Source organism: Phyllostomus hastatus, unplaced genomic scaffold (assembly GCF_019186645.2).
Source record: "Phyllostomus hastatus isolate PE091 unplaced genomic scaffold, TTU_PhHast_1.1 phas_scaffold_78, whole genome shotgun sequence".
In the NCBI taxonomy this organism is placed as follows: Eukaryota; Metazoa; Chordata; class Mammalia; order Chiroptera; family Phyllostomidae; genus Phyllostomus; species Phyllostomus hastatus.
This window is the reverse complement of record NW_025334041.1, coordinates 706,897-725,747: the sequence shown is the minus strand read 5'-3', so window position 1 is coordinate 725,747 and position 18,851 is coordinate 706,897. Positions and strand designations below refer to the sequence as shown.

Genomic DNA, 18,851 nt, shown 5'->3' with positions numbered 1-18,851 from the left:
GTCACCCGGGGTCCGGCGTTGCCGCTTGAAGGCGAGATCCTCAAAAGCCCGAGTGCAGGCAGCCCGAAGCCCTGGGCCCCCTCTGCCGCGGGAAGTAACCCGACGCAGGTGCAGGGGAGTCTGCCGTCAGCACCCGCGAGGAGGGGCGGGCCCGGTGAGGGCGGGCCCGTGGTGGGCCGTGGCGGGGCCCAGGTGCGAAGGACAGGGGGACTGCGTGGTGCCCGGGGCCGGGGCCGCCCGAGTCAGCACCGTGGCTCGTGGACCGTGAATGAGTCTTTAGAAGTCCATTCCCGTTCCCCGGCCTCTGGGTCCTCGGAGGGACTGGATGCCCCGGGCAGGCCTTGGGGGCCACCCCGGGCCAGGTGACTCCTCCGCAGGTGAGGCGGGCGAGGATCCGGTAGCTCCCCCGGGTCAGCCGCTGTGGCCCAGCCAGGCCGCCGCCCCGGCAGGTTGTGCCGGAAAGCCCAGAAGGAGGGTGAAGACACGCAGCTAAGCCACCCTCGGGGGTCGGCTTTCGCCGGTGCCGCCAGAATCGGCGGGACGTGCGGTGCCCGACCGTGCATCAGGGGCACCGACCGCGTCCCCGTGGACGGTCGGGTTCAGAGGGTGAGGACTGCGGCACGGGCCACGCCGGTGGGGGCAGACGTGGCGTCGGGGGCCGCTCCGGCGTCCAAGCCCCGCCCCGCTGGCATCGGCGCCTCTGGCCCAGAGACGCCGCAGTGACAGCTGGACCCGGGGCCGGCCCCTGCCCTTCCTCTTCCCGTGGGTGACACACTCGGGCGTGAGCGGGGGTGCGTGCGTCTGGTGTCGCTGATTCAGAAGCACCGGCTGCCCGGCCTCGGCCGCGGGGGCGGGGGGAGGGCGGGGGCTGGGGGGACACTGAACCTCGTGCACGGTCCGTTCTCGAGTCCCGGGGGGTTACGCGCCGAGTGAGTGAGCTCGGCCTTCAGGCTGAGCCGGAACCGCCCGCGCGCCCTCACGGCACGCGACCCCCAGCGGCCGGCTCCGAGGGACCCGGTGGGGAGGCCGGGGGTCCCGCCGCTGGTCCCGGGAACTGCTTCTCGCCGCCGTCCGGGGACCCCGGAGGCGTGTTGGCCCCTCGTTACCGTGAGTCGTTGGTGACGAAGTCACATCTGGGCACCCCCCCTGTGACTTACTGACCGACCTCTCCCGCCCCCCCTCCCCCCCCCGCAGTACCACACACCCAGGGCCCTGTCGACGGCAGCCTCTACGCCAAGGTGAGGAAGAAGAGCGTCTCGGACCCCGGCGTCCCCGGCGGGGTCCCGGCCGCCCCCGCCGCCAGCAGCCCCGACCACACCCTGTCGGTCAGCAGCGACTCGGGCCACTCCACCGCGTCCGCGCGGACGGACAGGACCGAGGAGGCCCTGGCCCCGGGGCCCAGCAGGGGCCTGAGCGCCCAGGAGAAGGCCGAGCTGGACCAGCTGCTCAGCGGCTTCGGCCTGGACGACTCTGGGAGCCCCCCGCGGGACATGGCTGAGGCCCCCGGCCAGCGCGGCGGGACGCGCCACGTGGTGCCGGCGCAGGTGCACGTGAACGGGGACGCGGCGCCCAGGGACCGCGAGACGGACATCCTGGACGACGAGGTGCCCGGCCACGCCCTGCGCAGCGCGGGCAGCAGTGTTGGGACCCTGTCCTCCTCTGAGGGGCCCCCGTCGGCCCCCGCCGGCCCCTTCGCCGGCCCCCCGAGCAGCCACAACTCGCTGCTGTCCGAGGGCTTCGGCAGCAGCGCCGGGGAGGACCTGCACGGCGAGCTGGCCCCGGACCTGGGCCTCAGTGCAGGGCCCCCGTACGAGCCCCGGCGGCCGCCGCCCGCGCTCGGGGCGCCCTGCGTGGCCGCGCAGACGCGGGCCTTCGAGCAGAGCGGCTACTCCACGCAGACCTGGGTGCGCCAGCAGCAGATGGTGGCCGCCCACCAGTACGGCCTCGCCCTGGACGGGGAGGCCAGGCTCGTGGGCCGCGGCCCCGGGGACGGCCCCCGCCTGGCACAGGCCCTGCCCAGGCTCCCGGTGGCCCCCGCCCAGGGGGCTGGCAGCAGGGGGCCCGCGCAGAGGGGCACAGGCCCCGGGGCACTTCCGCCCGACACCCAGCGGCCTCCTCCCAGCAACACGCTGAGAGCCGGGTTCCCGGACGTCGGCCTCGCAAACGGCACAGGCCCGGGGCCCGGCCCGGACCCCTCCCCAGGCTCGCCCACCCTGGACATCGACCAGTCCATCGAGCAGCTCAACAGGCTGATCTTGGAGCTGGACCCCACCTTCGAGCCCCTCCCCACCCACCTGAGCTCGCCGGGCGTCCAGGCCAATGGCTCCACGTCCCCGGACGGCGTGGGAGGCGGGCTCCGGGCGGGCGGTCGCCTGCAGGACCGAGGGGAGGACCCCGGCTGGAGCCCCACGCAGCAAGGTGAGCTGGCGTTCCCGGGGGCCCACCTGGCGTGCCCACGTTTCGCAGCGGCACGCTAGAGCAGCGTGTCGGTCCTCCACTGGAGGAGGAGGGAGGTGGACAGCCGGCCCTGGGGGGCAGCCTCATGGGGACAGGAAGGTAGCCCCACAGCCTGGTGCGCCGGGTGTCCCTGAACTGGCCATGCAGGGAGCAGGCGGCGGAGCACAGGGCTGTGCCAGCGGGTGGGGGAGGGTTGGGGGGTGGGGAGACAGCAGGAGGGGAGGGGAGGGGAGGGGAGGGGAGGGGCAGCTTCTGCGGACGGGGCTGACTGGTGGCGCGGCGAGTCCAGGCCGCGTGGGGCAGCTCCAGGACCCAGCACAGCGAGGGTGCAGCCGCCGGGGGCCCCACGTGCGCCCCTGCAGCAGGGGGCTGCGCTGGCTCGGGGAGGCGGGCTGCACCAGCCCTCGCCCCTGGAGTGTGGCGGGTGAGCCCCAGGCCGGGCCTCCCTGCCCAGGTGCTCGTCCTGGGGGGCCCGGGGGCGGGGGCTGTGGTGGATGGGCAGGGACCTCCAGCTGCAGCACAGGCTGTGGCATCCGGCTGCAGGGTGTCGTGGACGTGGGCCCGTGTCCGGGGCAGTCTGTGGCCCTGTGGAGGGGGCCCCGCAGGGCCACACGGCGGTGCCTTGTCTCAGAGGTGGGGGGTTGCCCCTGGGAGGTCGGAGGCACTGCTGAGAGGGTGCTGGCCTCGGGGTGGCTGGGTTCCTGGCACTGGCCGGGGGGACCCTGGCTGGTCTGCACAGAGGCCCCGAGGGACACGTGGGGTGGGGGAAGGGCGGTGGGGGGCCGCGGTGAGACCTCCATGCTGGGGTGGGGGTCAGGGACGGGCCTGGGAGCCGCAGCCCCCGGCTTCGGCCCCGGCGCACGGCCTCTGGGGCCGGGCCCGCTGGTGGGCAGCCCTGGGCCGTCCGTCCTGGGCTGCGAGTGCAGACCCCACAGCCGCTGGAAGGTGACCGGCCCGAGCGGAGCCAGAGTACCCCGGGGCGTCCCGGAGGAACTCCAGCGGCAGCCCCCCGTGTCTCTCCTCGCAGGCCCCTCGGGGGAGGAGCCGCTGCGCAGAAGGTTCCGGAAGCCGAGCCTCGGGCAGTACGACAACAACGCCGCGGGGCAGCCCGCCTCCTCCCGGGGCGGGTGGGGGAAGCCCGCGGGTGCGGAGCCGGCTCCGGGCCTGGTGCCCTTCCTGTCTCCACCCGACGTCAGAGAGGTACGGCCCCCCTGCCCAGAGCCCCGTCCCCCCGGGAGGCAGGTGTGCCGTCCGCCGGGTCTGGGCGACTCCCGGCCACACGGCCGCCTGGGCCTCTGCTCGGGCCTGGAGCGACCTTGGGCTGAGGGGCGGGGCCACAGGCACGTGGGAGGTCAGGGGTTGCGGGCGGGGGGTCAGCAGGAGGTCGGCAGCGGCACAGGTGAACGGAATCCCCAGTGTCTTCAGGGGCCACGGAGGGAAGCAGGACGCGGGGGTCAGCGTGCACACGGTGGGGCCTGCTGGGCGAGGGGCCCCGGGGGTGTCACGGGGCCAGCGTCTGCCAGGGGGCCCAGGGAAGGCTTCCCCCCAGCACTGGAGGCAGACGGGCGGGCAAACCCCCACCCCAGGAGCCCTTGCAAACTCGGGCCTCGCTCACTCTCGGGGGGAGGAGTGGGGACCCCATGCAGACCGGAGAAGAGTCACTATCAGCCCTGACACGCGCCCGCCATTGTGCGCAGCTCCAGAGGGCTCCCCGGCCGCTCCCTGCGTGGGGGGGCTGCCCTGCTCCCCATCCCCACGCTCAGCGAGCGGACTCGGGGGTGGGGGGCCTCCCCCTGACCACCCCCCCATGTCCCTTTCAGACGGTGATGGCCGGGTACCCCCCCGACCTGGACCGGGTGGACAGCGGGATCTTCTCTCTGAGCAAGAGCAGCAGCAGCGAGTCCGCGCCGCCCACGCCGGCGTTCCCGGTGTCCCCGCAGACCCCGTACGGTGAGAAAGGAGCGGAGCGCACCCCCCCCCCGCACCCCCCCAGCCCCCGGCCTGCCCTCCGGGAGGAAGGACCCGGGGCAGCCGCCCGCTCTGCTGTCTTTTCCAGTGACCACGCCCCCGCACCACCCGGCCTTCAGCCTGCCCGGGCCGCACGCCGGCAGCGCCGGCGGTCTGTGCCGAGCGGCTCACGGTAAGCAGCCAGCCCCCTCTCCGGGGTCCCGTGCCCCGTCTCGGCCGCGGGCGCCGGGGTGGCTCTCGCCGGTTCGGCATCGGCCGTGCGTGTCTGCCTGTCGCCCGGCACGGCGTTCGCCTGCCGAACAAGCAGCTTCCTCCCGGGTCCGAGGGCCGCAGGTGCCGCTCGGTGCGCAGACCATGGCGGTCAGGCTGCTGCCCTCTCGAGGGGTCGGACCCAAGGGTGGGGGTGGCACAGCTGCACCTGCTGGTGCTGGGTGCGCGGGCCGTGGGTGCCAGGTCTGCTCCCACGGGCCGGCTCCTCTGCAGCCCAGCAACTCGACAGACGCAACCCCGGTGCCCCGTCCCCAGAGCCCCCGCGGCTGGCGGCCAATTCGAATGGGCTGGGTCCGGCAGGAGCCCAGCGGGGTCCCAGGGCCGCCAGGCCGGGCCCTTGGGGCACGCGGGCAAGAGTGGGGGCAGGTGGCCAGGGGTCCCAGGAACACCTGCCCCCCCACCCCCGGGTGGAGCGGCCGCACCTCCCAGCCGGCCCTGGGGAGCAGCCAGAGGCCCTGCGGCAGGTGCGTGGCCAGGTGCAGGCGGTGGCCCACGGGGCGGGGGGGCTCTCACTGGCATTTAACAGGGAACCAACGCGACCCCCCCAGAAAACAGAAGGGCATGCGGCCCGGCTTGTTCTGGGAGGCCGGCGCCACCCCCAGTCCAGGCCTGAGCCAGCTGGTTTGGGGCTGCTTTCGGAGGCCGGAATGGGCGGCGCCTGCCGGAGGCAGGAAGTGGAGGGGAGCCCCCGGGGGCCTCGGGCGCGGTGGGGGGGGGGCACCCCGAGGCGATCCGCGCGTTTGCTCCCTCCTGTTCTGATTCGAGGCTGTCAGAGCTACCCGTACGTAAATGCGTCCGCCGGCGCCCCCTCCCCTCCTGCGCCCGACTGGCTCCCCCGAGGAAGGTCCGTGAACTTGTCACGAGAACGCGGTGGCACTGGGGCCGAGAGCCCGCGCGGGGGCGGGGGGGGGCGCGGGTCACCCTCGCAGGCGTCCTCAGCGGCTTCAAGTCTGCGGACGCTGAGGGGCGAGTCCAGGTGCGTGCACGGCTGGCGTGCTCCTGTTCGGCCCACGTGTGTCTGTGCAGAGGAAGCACACAGGCGAGCGTGGGCGCCCGAAGCCTGCGGCGGGCGGGCTCTGCGGGCAGCCTGGGCCCGGGCGTGTGCGTGTACAGTCTGCCGTCGCGGTCAGCAGGGGCAGCTCGGAGAGCCCCAGAGGACGCCCCGCGTGACCGGACACCTCAGCCACAGCTGGCCGCGGGCTGCGCCCGCACCCGAGTGGCTGTTTCCCGACGCGGGTGCAGCCCGTCTCGTCTCCCTGCTTTGGGCTCGGAGGGACGCGTGTGTCTCTGGTTCCCCGCCAGCTCAGGGGGCCCTCTGGTGGGCGGTCCTGGGACCTCAGCGCCGGACCCTCTGTCCCCTGTGCGGCCAGCAGGGGTCAGCGCCTGTCGTGGGTGCCGGCCCCTCGGGCGGGGGGGGGGGGGGCGGGCAGTGGGCCCGGGGCTCGGGGTGACAGGCACAGGGAGGGGCCAGAGCTCCGCCTCTGGAAACGTCCTGTAAACTTGAGCAGCAGCGGTCAGGCCCCTGCGTGCACGGCCCCTCGGGGCCGTCTCAGAAACGGGGGCCCGCAGCTCCTGCCCTAGGGGAGGTGGGAAGTCCCGGCTCGTCCGTCCCAGGCCCTGTCCTCGGTGCGGCCACACAGAGCCAGGCTGTGGCTCCCCGTGACGCTCCGTCCTGGGGTGCAGACGCGGCCAGCCAGGGCACGGGTCGGGGCCGCGGGGGGCGGAACCCGGCGTCCGCAGCTCGGCCGGTGCCTGTTCCCGGGGAGGACGGGGTGGCGCGTAAAACTCGGGGCGTTCCCCCTTCTGGAAGTCGGCGCCTTTCGGGGCTCACCTCCCTTCCGAATGCCCCCTGCTTCCCGGCCCTGCGGGCAACGCGCCCCCACTGCCCCTCGGCTGCCTGCCCCCCTCCCCCACCCCCACCCCCCTGCTCCAACCGCCGCCACACCCCGCCGCAGCCACTGGGGCAGCGTTTGGGGGGTGGGACCTGAGAAGGGCCAGCCGTCCCCCGTCACCAGGGGCGTGGGGGTGGGCGTGTCACCTGTTCTTGCCCTTTGTTGCTGGCTGGGGCCCCGCCTGGCGGGGGTGGGGGCCTTTGGGGAGCTCGCAGGGTGACCCGGGGGCCCCAGAGGAGGGGGCCTCCCCGACCGACGCCTGGCCCGGCGCCCGGGGAAGGCGGACAGCGTCCGTTTCAGGTCGGTCTCGTCGCGGTCGAGGCCTCACGGACCCGAGACGGTGCGTGCACACGCGTGTGTTCGTGGTTGCGGTGCCCGGCTCTCTGAGCACGCACGCGCGTGCACACGGAGAGGAGGGCTGCGCTGCCGAGAGACGAAAAGCCGGAGAAGCGAGAGCCCCGCGCTGCCGCAACAGGACGCCCTTCTCGCCGGCGCAGGCGCGGTCGGGCGCCGCGGAGGCCTGGCGGGTAGCGAGGACAGAGACACGCGTGTGGCCAGCTGCTGGGCTTGGGCTGCGTGCGGAGCCAGCGGCTGGGCCGCTGTGCGGTCGGGGCCGAGCGGGGGTCCTGGGGCGGCTTCTGCCTGTCTGGAATTCTCTGCAGAGCGTGCGACGGCGCCTCCCCAGCCCCGCAGGGCCTCCCGGCACGGGGCTGGACCTGGGGCGGCCGAGTGGCCCCCGGGCTCCTGTCTGGTGTCTGGCCCATGGGGGCGTCCTCACATTCCTCTGGGGCTGCGGGGCTCTTGCTGACTGAAGTCACAGGTGCCGGTCACGGGGGCCCCTGACCCGGGCCCCGCCCTCCAGCGCCCCCGGGGAAGCCCGGCCCCCCTACCCCCTCACGCACACACAAGGCCCCCAGCTCCTGTGCGGGGCCCTGCGTGCACCACGTGCTGAGCACGCCCCAATACGGCCCCTGGTTGGGGGAGGCCACGTGCCCTTTCGCTGAGGGCAGGCAGGGCACGGGGAGGTGACCCCACGGACCGCTGGGCTCCGGGGGCCGGGAGGCTGGGGGGGCTGCGTCAGACTGTCCAGGTGTGACCTCGGCGTGGCCGGGCCAGGAAGGGGCAGCCCCTGGGAACACCCGCCCCTTCTCTGCACCCCTGAGGGTGCCGTGGCCGACCGTTCCGCCTCCGTGACCCCCCAGCCCCCTCCCCGCCACACCCCAGACCACAGGCCTTCCCCAGGCCGCTCCCTGTCTTCCTCCTCCCCCCTCCCCCCTCCCTCCCCTTCTTCCTCCGTGAGGCTGCGGCCCCGCCCTGGGAGCACCGTCCTTCCGTCCATCCGTCCATCCGTCCCAGAGCCTCCCGGGCCTGGCTGCACAGCACCCCCCTTCCTGTCTGTCCGGGGGCGATGGGCCGTGGGAAAGGCCGGCCCCCGCTGCTGAGCCTGCATTTCCGGCAGACCCTCTCTGCCCCGAGGCGCGGACGCGTAAACAGTGCACAGGATGGACCCTGCGTGACCCCGGTGGGTGGGGGGAGGGTCCGGGGGATCTCTCCGGCCTGCAGCGCGGAGGCGGCAGCTGAGGGTTCCGGTGAGGAACCTCCCGGTGAGGGGCGTGCGCCTGTCGGAGGCCCCCCAGGTGACGACCCGTGGGTCGCAGGTGGCACGGGGCCGGTCCGCAGCCCTGGGGGACGCCCGGGCTCCTGTCCGATGTGCTGGAGGCAGTGCTGGCCTGCGGGCTGGGAGGGGAGGCCCGGGAGGAATGGGCGTGGGCCTGCTCTCGCAGGGGGGACTGGGGGGACTTAGGGCTTGGCCGTGGCGTGGGACGTGCCCGACCCGTGAGGCTCCAGGGGCCAGAGCGCACTGCCCGCCGCGCCTGGTGGCTGGGCACCGGGGGTCTCGCTGCCGGCCCGGGGCTCCCGCTGTGCAGGTGGCACAGGGACAGCCCCGCCTGTCTGCCGCGCAGACTTGTCCCCATCGGGGTGCAGCCCACGAGGAGGGGGCACACCCTCCCGGTGCCCCAAGTCCTGTGAGAGCGTGGGGCCGTTTGGAACGGCTTTGGAGGCCGTGCAGGGGGTCGTCACCCGTCGGCTTAGGGATGGGCCTTTCGGACGGAGGGAGGAACGCGAGAGAGAGGAGGGCAGACGGGGCCAGGGTGGGCTTAGGGCCGCCAGCAGGGCTGAGGGGTCCGAGACAGGAGTCTGCGGGTGGGGGCTGGGCCGGGCGGAGCCCACCTGGGCCGGGAGGGACTGCAGGGCTGAGCCGGCGGGGAGGGCGGGCTGGAGGGAAGGGCCTTGGGCCGGTGGCTGGCGCCAGAGGTGAGGCGACGCCCCGGTCCTGGGGAGGGACAGGGACAGGGTGTGGACCCCAGCCGGCCAGGTGCAGAGCTGACCAGGGGCCCTTGGCGGGTGCTGGAGGCTGCTGCCCTGTGGGTGTGGGATCCCAGGGACTCGGGCGGACTTCTGGGGAGGTGGCCATCCCTGGCCGGTCTGGGTGTCTCCCCAGGAGTGGCCACCTCCCCTGGGCCAGCTGCTTGTCCCTTGGGAGACGCAGGCCCCCGGGGCTGGCAGCGTTCGAGGGTTTCAGCCGGGCGTTTGCCCGAGACTGAAGGGAGGGAAGGGGAAGGGGAAGGAGGGGACAGGCAGCGAACCAGCGGCGGAGGGAGCGAGGCGGAGCCGCCGCCCGGAGGCACTGACGGGCCGGCCCGCCCACCGCAGCCCCAGGCCGCGCCGGCGGTCCAGACTCCCCCCCCCCCGGCCCCCCACAGCCCGCTCTCCGGCCGCCCTCTGCATGGGCCTCCAGGGAGGTGGCCGCCCAGCGCCCCGCCCCAGCTCCCCCGGGACGCCGGGATCCAGAGCGGCTCTGCCAGGGTGGGTGTGGGACGCTGCTCCCCACGCAGGGCCGCGGGGCACAAGCCCGCGAAGCGCCTCCGCCCGGTCCGCGCCGCCTGCGGCCCTTCCGCGGATGGAGCCACCCGCGGCCGACCCAGGTGAGCGGCCCTCCGCCCCGCGCCGGCCAGGCCGGTCGCCCGTGCTGACACCCGATCTCGGGGCGGTGGGGGAGGGGACGCGGGGGGGGTGCGGAGCCGGGAAGCTGGGGGCGGGGGGGGGGCGACTCGTCCCAGCGTCCGGTCGCTCGGGGCGGCCCCGGGTCCCGGAGACTCGGGGTCCAACGCCGCACTCCTCCGCGCCGGCGCCGCGGGGCGCGGGGCGCCTGGCTCGCGGATGTGCGGCTCGCCGGCGGCGCGCCCGGCCCGGCACATTCCTCCGCTGGGACCGAGAAAACGCAGAAAAATGCGCTTGCCCCGAGCCGGGGCGGTGCTGTGCGTCCCGGTGGCCGCACCGTCCCCCGGGGCCTCTCCTGGGCTCGCCTGCGCCCCCTGCTGGAGAAGCTGGAGCCAGGCGCCAGGCGGGATGGGGGGGGCGTTCACACTGAGCTGCTGGTGCCCCCCCCACCGCCCCCCCACGGTGGGGGCCGAGGGCGGGCTCCACACAAGTCTGTGGCCCACAGGAGACCTCGTCGCGCTCGGGTGGTGAAGGGGACTCCGTGTCCCGCAGCCCAGACCCCGGGGGGACTGGGAGGGAGGGCGCAGGGCCGGGGGCAGAGGGTGCACGGATGGGACAGGCGGACGTAGGGGATGGACATGGGGACAGACGACAGGCGTAGGGGACCGAGGGGAGGAAGTGGGGGGAGGAGACAGCCACCCTTCAGGTTTCTTAGGAATGAGGCCGGTCTGGGTGTCCCGGGTCAGAGGTCGACGCTGCGTGTCCCATGTCCCAGGTCGGAGGTCATGAGCCCCGGTGTCTTCCGCTGGACGGGCAGGTGCGACCTTGTCCTCTGTCGGGCTCGCTTTGTTTCCAGTTGAAGGTCACGCAAGGGGCTCAGGGGTCACTGGTGGTCACCACCAGCAGCCGATACTCGAGCGAGTGATTCGTGCACGTTCGTGAGGCTTTCGCGTCGTCGTCGGGCAGGCGGGCGACGTTGGGGTTTTTTGTTTGTTTGGCTGGTTGGTCAAAGGTCACGTGCCCTGACCTGCGTTGCTGAGGCCCGGACCCTGCGTCTGGGGTCCGAGTCGCACCCTGGATGGGCCTGAGGCCGGCGCCCGCCCCTGCTGTCACTCTCCGGCTGCTCCCCGAGCGCAGGTCCCGGCCTCGGGCGGGGCCTCGGGCTGTGGGACGGGGAGCCTGCGGGTCCCCTTCGTCCTGTGACCGTCCAGCCGTAAACAGTGCACAGTGGGGCTGCCGTCATCTGGCCCCCGTGGGGGCCTCCTCCGTCGGGGGCATAAAAATGGGCCTGGTGGAGCGGCCGGCGACCCGCCTGTGCCCCTGCTCTGGGGACGGGAAGTGCAGGCAGGGGAGGCCAGCCGCCAGGAGGGACGGGGCACCCTCCTCCCACAGGCCGGGGCGCCAGCTGGCACGGGGGGAACCAGGAACAGACTGGTCGGAGCCCCACAGGCTGCCCCCTGCCTCGGGGGCAGCAGGAGCAGGAGAATGGGGGGGTGCCTGCGGGTGTGGGGGGCGCTGAGAGAAGCATCTGCTGGTCCTTGGCAAGGCCGGTCGCTCGGGTGTCGGGGGGGCAGCCTCCCTCCCCCCGACGCTGTGGACAGTGCGTCTCTGAGAGCGGAAGGCACGCCCCCATCCCCCCCCCCCCCCAGCACGAGGCCACGAGCCCGCTGGGCGGGCGGCTCTGAGGACCCGCGGCCTGGGCCGGCGGGACAGGGGGCCGGGGGGCCCGCGTCTCCGTGCCCAGGTCCTCGACTGCCTGCTGCTGGGAAGAGGGTCCGGGTCGGCGCTGAGCTGTGAGCTGGCGGCTGCTGTGGAGAGCGCCTGCCGTCTGTCTCTGGGGCCAGGGGACAGGGTGCGGGGCAGAGCTCCGCCCCACCTGGGGGGCTCCCCGGGCTCCCTGGGAGGGGAGGGAGGGGCCGAGGCCCTTGCACACGGACGGAAGGGTGGGTGGACCGGTGGGCGGGTGGGTGGAGAGGCGACAGATAAAGGACAGGTGGGTTGACTGACCGGAAAGCAGAAGGACAGACACACAGACGGAGGCAGGTCCCAGAGGAACGTGCCCCCCCCAGAGGACGAGATGTTCTCCCCGGCAGCAGACTGGGCCCCGCGGGGCCTCCCCTGGGCCCCTGCGCCCCTCCTCCTCAGCAAGCGTCCGCGTCCTGCGGTGTCCCAGCCCCTGCCGGGCCCCCAGACCCGCGCTTGCCTCTGGCCCCTCGGCAGAGCCTCATTCCGGACCCCCAGCCCCGCCTGCTGCCTCTGAGCTGAAGGGTCCGGCATTCCTCGGGCTCCCCGGGGGCGCGGTCCGTGGCCGGGAGCAGCAGCCGCGCCGTCCCCTGGGCCATCCCGTCCCGGGACCCAGGCCCCTGGGCCACGTGGAGCCTCCGGGACATCCCGCTTCCCCTGCCGGTGGGTCTGCCCTCGCTCCACCACCTCCAACCGTCACCATGTCCCTTGCTCTCCTGTCCCGCTGCAGATCCCCAAGGCTGCCCCGAGGTCCTCGGTCACCCTGCGGGGATGTCAGAGAGCCCCCTGGGGCCCAGAACCCCGGCATCGCCCTTCCCTCGGATGTTCCTGTCCCCCTGCGGCAGCGCCGGCGGCGGCCCCGGCCCAAAGAGGGACAGGTGGGCAGGGACCGGCTCCCGGGAGGGGGTGCCCGTGCCTGGGCTGCGTCCCGCTCGCGTGCTGCCCCGGGTCCAGCTCGCATGCTGCCCCGGGTCCGCCCTGACCGCCGTGTCTCCCAAACAGCCCATCCGCCGAGCCGCAGTGGGCAGACACCGGCCCCAGGCCCATGCTGGCCCTGCTGGGGGGCCGCCGGTCCCCGGGGAGCCTGCTCGGCCCCGGCGAGTTCCAGGACGGCCCCGGCCCTGGGTGGCCGCACCGCCCACCTGCTGAGCCCCAGGCTGCTCTCCACAGCCACCCGCTGGTGCTGGCGGAGCCCCCGGAAGTTCTGCATCCCCCAAGCAACCAGGCCTTCCTGGGCTTCGGCGCGGCTCTCGTGGGGGCCTCCGTGGGGACCGGCCTGCCCCCTGGGGAGGCCCCGGGGGCCCCGCCGGCCGGCTCCCAGAGCTCGCCCCAGCCCCTCAGCCCCCCGCGGGCAGCCGCTGACAACGGCTTCCTGCCGCACGGCTTTCACCTGGCGTCGCCGCCCGGGCGCAGCGGCCGCCACAGCCCCGTCCTGCCGGGCCCCGGCCCGCCCCTGCCCGAGAAGAAGCGGGCGTCCGAGGGCGACCGCTCCTGCGGCTCCGCCTCGCCCTCCTCCAGCGGCTTCTCCAGCCCCCGCAGCGGGAGCACCGTCAGCATCCCCTTCCCCAGCGTGCTCCCGGACTTCTCCCGGTCGCCCGAGGCGGCCGCCCTCTCTCTGGGTACGTGCGTCTCCCTGGGGGGGTGGGGGGGAGCCTGTGTCCCCTCGGGCACTCGGGAGGGACCCCCGGGGTCACACGGGGCCTGGGAGCCAGCAGGCCCGCTTCTTCTGCCCAGCGCGCCCCGGAGACGGGTCCCAGCGCCTCGGGCTTCGCCCACCTCCCGGCCCCTCCCCCACCCTGGGGTCTGCGTCTGTCCACATGGGATGCACCCCATGGCTGAAACACGGCGGGGGGTCTCTCCATCCACTCAGCCCTAGTGCCCTCCAGAAATACCTTTGTTTTGCGAACTAAATGGCTTCGTTTGAAACTTAATGCGGACTGTTTCACGTTACCAGAGGAAGGTCCCGGCACCCTGAAGTGCGGCCTCGCTCTGTGCCGACTAACACCGGGTGCCGGGGTGTCCACAGAGCCCCCCGCCCCGGGTGCTGCGCTGCTCTGTCTCGTGCCCCCCCACCCCTGCCAAAGAGCACCCTCCCCGGACTCCCCGTCCGCACCCTGGGGGCCTCAGACCCTCAGTCCCCTGGGCGGTGAGCGCGTGGTAAACAGCGCCCCTCACAACAACGGTTCTGGTTCGGTCGGCAGGTGACCCTGGTGACAAGCACGTGTCGGTGAACTTCGTGCAGGACACCTCCAAGTTCTGGTACAAGGCGGACATCTCCCGAGAGCAAGGTGCGTGGCAGGCGGGGCCGGGGGGGCCTTGGGGCCGTGCCTGGGACGAGGGCACGGAGCAGGCCTGCACCTCGTTATACACCTGGGAGCGCCGCATCCGAGGCCAGGTCCTCTGGAGGGGCTGCCGGGGAAGGGGCACCGCCGAGGTCCTGCCAGCGCGCAGGGCGTGATTTCCAGAGACTTCCGCCAGCCCAGCCCGAGGCCTGGCTAGTCACAACTGCAGGCAGTGGCAGGAGACGCCCCCCAGCACGTGTCCGGGGTCAGGAGGGAGGACGGGCGTCCCCCGGCGTCACCTCACACGCACCCCCGCGGGGAAGAGCTGGCTGGCTCACAGGCACGCCACCCGTGGCTTCGGCCAGCTCAGTCCCCTGTCGCTTTTTATGGGAACGTGGGCAAACACGTCCCCAAGGGAGCCAAGATGGGGTCCCCCTGGGCTGACCAGCAGCCGCCCCCCTTAGCAGGACTCGAGGTCCCCACAGCCTGGTGGCCCGACTCACGGGGCCTGCTCTCCCGGGAGAGGCTGTGACTCAGCCACATGGCGGGGGGGGGCGCTCTCTCTCCTGGGAGACGCAGCGAAGGCACCAGAAATGAAGTTCCTCACGGGCATTCTGGGGGGTGCTGAGAAGGAGGTGTCACAGCTCTGCTCGCGGAGGGTGGGTGCCCCAGCCCCCGATGCCCCTGGACCACGCCCGGCCCCTCCGCGCCTCGGTCTCGCACCCAGGGATTCCCAGAAACACGTGGGCACCGAGGCAGGTGGCCGCAAGCAGCTCTGCCAGCCTCCTCACTGGAACTCCTCTGTTCGGCCGAGTCGGTGATGAACACAGCAAGAATGTGCTTTTCTCCCATGGGCTCAATGACACTGTTGTCACTTAGCACGGGGGTGGCCCGCGGCCCTGGGACGTCTCGCCTCCTGAATCGGCCTTTGTGGCCGACTGAGCACTGCCTGTCGGGGGCTCCAGGCCCACCCCGGGTTGGGAGGACCCCCACGGCCCAGCAGGCAGCCCTGCCCGGCACCTCGGCCCTCAGCACAGACTGTGAGGCATCCTAGTCGAGCCCCGTGTTCTAGATGCTTCTGTGTGGACCCCACCTTCCACCAGGACAGCCTTGTAGACCGGGGGCTGGGCCGGCCTGGCTGCCCCCTCCTCTGCCAGGACAGCCACGGCTGGTGGGAAGTGGGCGGGGATGGCTCACCCGACACGCCGTGGGTGGGGGAGCCGGTGCCCCGGGAGCCCCCCAGCCATCCGCCACCCCAGCACACAGCGGAGGGGTCCTTTGGGTGGGGCCTCTCTCAGGACAGCTGCCCTGCGTCCTGGGCGGCAGTCTCTCCAGCTGAATTTAAAGCGTCACTTGCCAGACACTCTGTGAGGCTGAGGCCACACTGACACGTGTCCTGCGGGCGTGCCTGTCACCTCTGCGTGCCTGCGGGCCTGGGCTTGGATGTGATTTAACTGCTGGGCTGTGCCTTTCCCGTCAAAGTGACCGTGACATTTCAGGAAGACGCGGGAGAGAAAACCCCGAGTCTCTTTCGGAACGGGACCTGTCCCCTGTCTCCGAGGGGACGGTATTCCCTGGGCACTGTTTCTAAGGGACCCGGCTGCAGCCGAGCAGAGCTGGACACAGCCGTCCCGGCTGCACTCCCCGGGACTTCGCCCGCCCCACCATCCCCAGAGGCTGGGGGGGGGAGGGGTGGCTGAGGCCGAGGACGGCTCTGCCCTCCACCCCCCGCAGCCGGACACTGAGGCCCCCACCTGTCGCCCCTGGCACAGGCAGGAGCTCAGTCCCTGACCTCGGCGCGCCGTGCTGGCCGGCTCATTCAGTAGGAAGAGTCTGACCTTGTCCCCAGGCTCCCCCCCCCATGGACATGGAGCTGGTGGCCTCACTTCCGGCCTCCCAACTTCTGGGGATGGGACTCGGGGGCGAGACCGGCCTGCCCTGGGCCCACCCCCCCCCCAGCTCTGGCCCAAGGATGGGCCTCCTTTCCACAGGAGTGGGACACAGTTGTGACCCGAAGCTCCGGCGACCTGCGTCACAACGGGCCCCACTTGCAGGGGCGGGGGGGCACTCTGTCTGGTCCGGCTCAGCGTGGGAACTCGCGGGTGCCCGCGGGCCCTCTCGCCTCTCCGCCCCTGCAGCCATCGCCATGCTGAAGGACAAGGAGCCCGGGTCGTTCGTCGTCCGGGACAGCCACTCCTTCCGCGGCGCCTACGGCCTGGCCCTGAAGGTGGCCACGCCCCCGCCTTCCGTGCTGCAGCTGAACAAGAAAGGTGGGTGTGGGGGGCCGCCACCCCGCCTCTCGGTTCTGTGCCTGCCTCGGGGGGGCAGGGCCGGGGGCCGGCTCAGAGCAGCAGCGCTCACGGGGGCGGCTCTCGGCGGTCCCTGTCCCGGCCGACTCGGCCGCGTGTCGTTAGGCACCGTCCTGGGTCCAGAAGGTCAACTCTGCGTAAGGTTAACTCTGTCCTCGCGGCTCTGACCGGGCGGCCCTCTCCCCGGCCAGGGTGGGGACGGGGCTGCCAGGCGTGCCCGTCCCCTCCGGCCTCGCCGGGACCGCGCCCCTGAGCGGGCCGCCCGCGCCCCTCTGGTCTCACTTGAAGGGCCCGCTGCGCGCACGGCGCTGGTCCCCGCGCCCCGGCCGAAGTGGGCCTGGCGGGCAGCGGTCCCTGCGCTGCCCCTTCCCGAGGCGAGGGCGGTGCCTGCCTGCAGCCCGGCTCCCGTGCGGGCCGGACGGCGGACTCGCGTGCGGGCGCGGCCGCCTCCACGCAGAGTGGCCTCTCCTTGCACCGCCCGCCGCCCCTGCCCCGTCCTCCCTCGAGCTCGGCTTTTGATCGTCCCTTTTCTGTCCGCCCACCGTCCGACCACAGGCGGGGACCTGGCCAGCGAGCTGGTGCGGCACTTCCTGATCGAGTGCACCCCGAAGGGCGTGCGGCTGAAGGGCTGCGCCAACGAGCCCTACTTCGGTGAGGGGCTGCGGCGCGGGCGAGGGCGTGGCCCGGGGGCGGGGCCGGCGTGCGGAGAGCTCCACCCCCGGTCGGGCCCTGGGTCCCCGAGTCGGAGTTGCCTCCTCTCTGAACTGCCCTGAGCTAACGTAGTCTGGACACGAACCCCCTGAAAAGCACCGTGCTGGCCCCTGTGTGGACGGGAGGGGCGGTGAGCGCGGCCACCCCACGGGCACAGGAGCCACCCAGCCTCCCTCCCTGTGCGGGACGCCCGGGGCGAGGCCTGGAGGCCTGGACGCTGCCGTCTGCGTCTCAGGCTGCGGGTCGCTCGCACAGAGCCACGGCGACGGCGACGCACGCGTACCGGGGCCCCGCCCCCAGTCCTCCGCGGCTCTGCCGAGGTTTTGCATGCGGTCCCTCAGACGGCAAAGCGCGTTAGCTGCTGGGAAGACCCGGCCCTTCCTTGGCCCGGCCCCCCGGCGGGCCAGCCTGCTGGGGAACACCGTCTGCAGGGTCCCGCTGACCCTCGTCTGCGCTTGTGTCCTGCAGGGAGCCTGACAGCCCTGGTGTGCCAGCACTCCATCACGGCCTTGGCCTTGCCCTGCAAGCTGCTCATTCCCCACAGAGGTACGCGGCCGGCTCCCGGGGCCACCCTGGTGCTCAGCGGGGCCTCCCCCGTGGCGTGTCCGGCACGCGGGGTCAGCTCGTAAAGGCCCGGCGGGAGAGCCGGGCCAGGAGGCGCTTCCTCCCTGTACCCCGAGGGTGACGCCTGCAGGGTGCCACCCGTGCGCCCGAGTCGGGGACCAGAGAGGTGGCCTCGCTGCACCCACGTCCCCGACCACGCTGTCCCCCCCTGGGCTTCTTGAGGGGCCCAAACAGATGAGGTGCCGGCACCCAGAGGCCCCAGGGTCCCCGACGCCCATCTTCATGAGTCCGCGGAGTCAGGGAAACACTGATGCCGCTGAGCGGGGTGCTGCGTGAGCCTCCTCTCTGCCCTCGGGCTGTGGGAAGACCCCCCCCAACAGACAGTGGAGAAGGAGCACGCCCACGACGGCGTGACAGGGTGGCGCCACTGCTGTCCTGCCCCGGCCCCGGGTTCCAGCCGTCCGAGTCCTGGCCAGCGTCGCCTACCCCCACCCAGTCACGTCACCGGGGCTCACCCCGAGGCCCGGAGGACGCCGGCTGGACCGTGCCCTCCCAGCTCTCGCTGGGAAAGGGGTGGGCGCGCCTCTGGGCTGGACCCTCGTTCCTGCAGAGCGGGTGGCCGTCTAGGAGTCGGTCACGAGCGTCCCCCCCCTCCCGTCGTGGGAGGTCCCCCAGCGACCACACTCAGCCTCCTGTCTCCCCGCTCCCTCCTGCAGATCCGCTGGAGGAAATCTCGGAGAGCTCTCCCCAGACGGCGGCCAACTCCGCGGCCGAGCTGCTGAAGCAGGGTGCAGGTCAGTCCGGCTCCGGGCTCGGGCAGCGGCCGGCGGGGTCAGGGCCACCCCCCCCCCGCCCCAGCCTTCCCTTCTGTGTGTTTGGAGGCGCCTCGCACACACAGCTGGCGGGAGGGCGGCGCCCCAGGCTGCCGATGCCCCTCCGACATGAGGGACAGCCCTGCTGCCCGAGTCACATGCGGCCGGGGCGTCGGGCGGCAGCCGTTCTGAGCTGCGCTCTGCGGGGTCTCCCTGCCGTTGGGGTGCACGGTTTCCCGGCGACTCCTGAGGTGCGGTGTCCTTCCGCGGGCGTGCTGGCCACCTGCACGTCCTCCCTGGCGAGGTGTCTGCCGCCGTCCTCGGTCCGTTGCTTCAAGAAGTCGGGGGTTGGTTTTCCTCCTGTTAGGAGTTCTCCGTGTGTTTGACCGGAGCCCTCCATCAGGCGTGTTTCTCACGCACTTTCTCCCGGCCGGTGGCTTGTCTCCTGTCTCTGGACGGAGTCTCTTGCAGAGCAGGGGCTGTGAGTTTTAGTGCGACCCGGGTTGCCGATTCCTCCTTTTGGGGCCGGGCCTCGGGGGCCTTGGGTGTCGTGCCTGAGAAGCTGTCACTGAGCCCAAGGTCGTCTGGGTTTTCTGAGGTGTCAGCTTCGAGGAGTTTCCGAGTTCCGCATTTCACCCCGAGGTCTGCGGTCCATGTTGAGTTGGTGTTTGAGAAGGGCGCGAGGTCTGTGTCGAGACGCGCTTTCTTGCGCGTGGGAGTCCGGCGGCCCCGGTGCCTTGTGGGAAAGACCGTCTCTGCACCTGTGTCGGGGAGCAGCCTGCTGTCCACATTTCTGGGGGGTCCTGTCCGGGGCTCCCCGCCCCTCCCCTGACCCCTCTC

At 73.0% G+C, this 18,851-nt stretch overlaps 1 protein-coding gene across 7 annotated transcripts in view; it reads left to right on the top strand.

Annotated features, from left to right (window-relative positions):
• TNS3 (tensin 3) overlaps positions 1–18,851 on the top strand; it is an 89,725-nt gene that overhangs the window by 64,397 nt on the left and 6,477 nt on the right. For all 7 annotated transcript variants that reach the window (XM_045827110.1, XM_045827112.1, XM_045827113.1 and 4 more), the window contains 11 exons: positions 1,195–2,418; positions 3,485–3,657; positions 4,278–4,407; positions 4,514–4,597; positions 12,064–12,211; positions 12,336–12,952; positions 13,535–13,621; positions 15,754–15,885; positions 16,480–16,575; positions 17,104–17,181; positions 17,916–17,993. In XM_045827110.1, the coding sequence (XP_045683066.1) occupies positions 1,195–2,418; positions 3,485–3,657; positions 4,278–4,407; positions 4,514–4,597; positions 12,064–12,211; positions 12,336–12,952; positions 13,535–13,621; positions 15,754–15,885; positions 16,480–16,575; positions 17,104–17,181; positions 17,916–17,993 (2,847 nt within the window). The remainder of the gene's footprint in view (positions 1–1,194; positions 2,419–3,484; positions 3,658–4,277; positions 4,408–4,513; positions 4,598–12,063; positions 12,212–12,335; positions 12,953–13,534; positions 13,622–15,753; positions 15,886–16,479; positions 16,576–17,103; positions 17,182–17,915; positions 17,994–18,851) is intronic.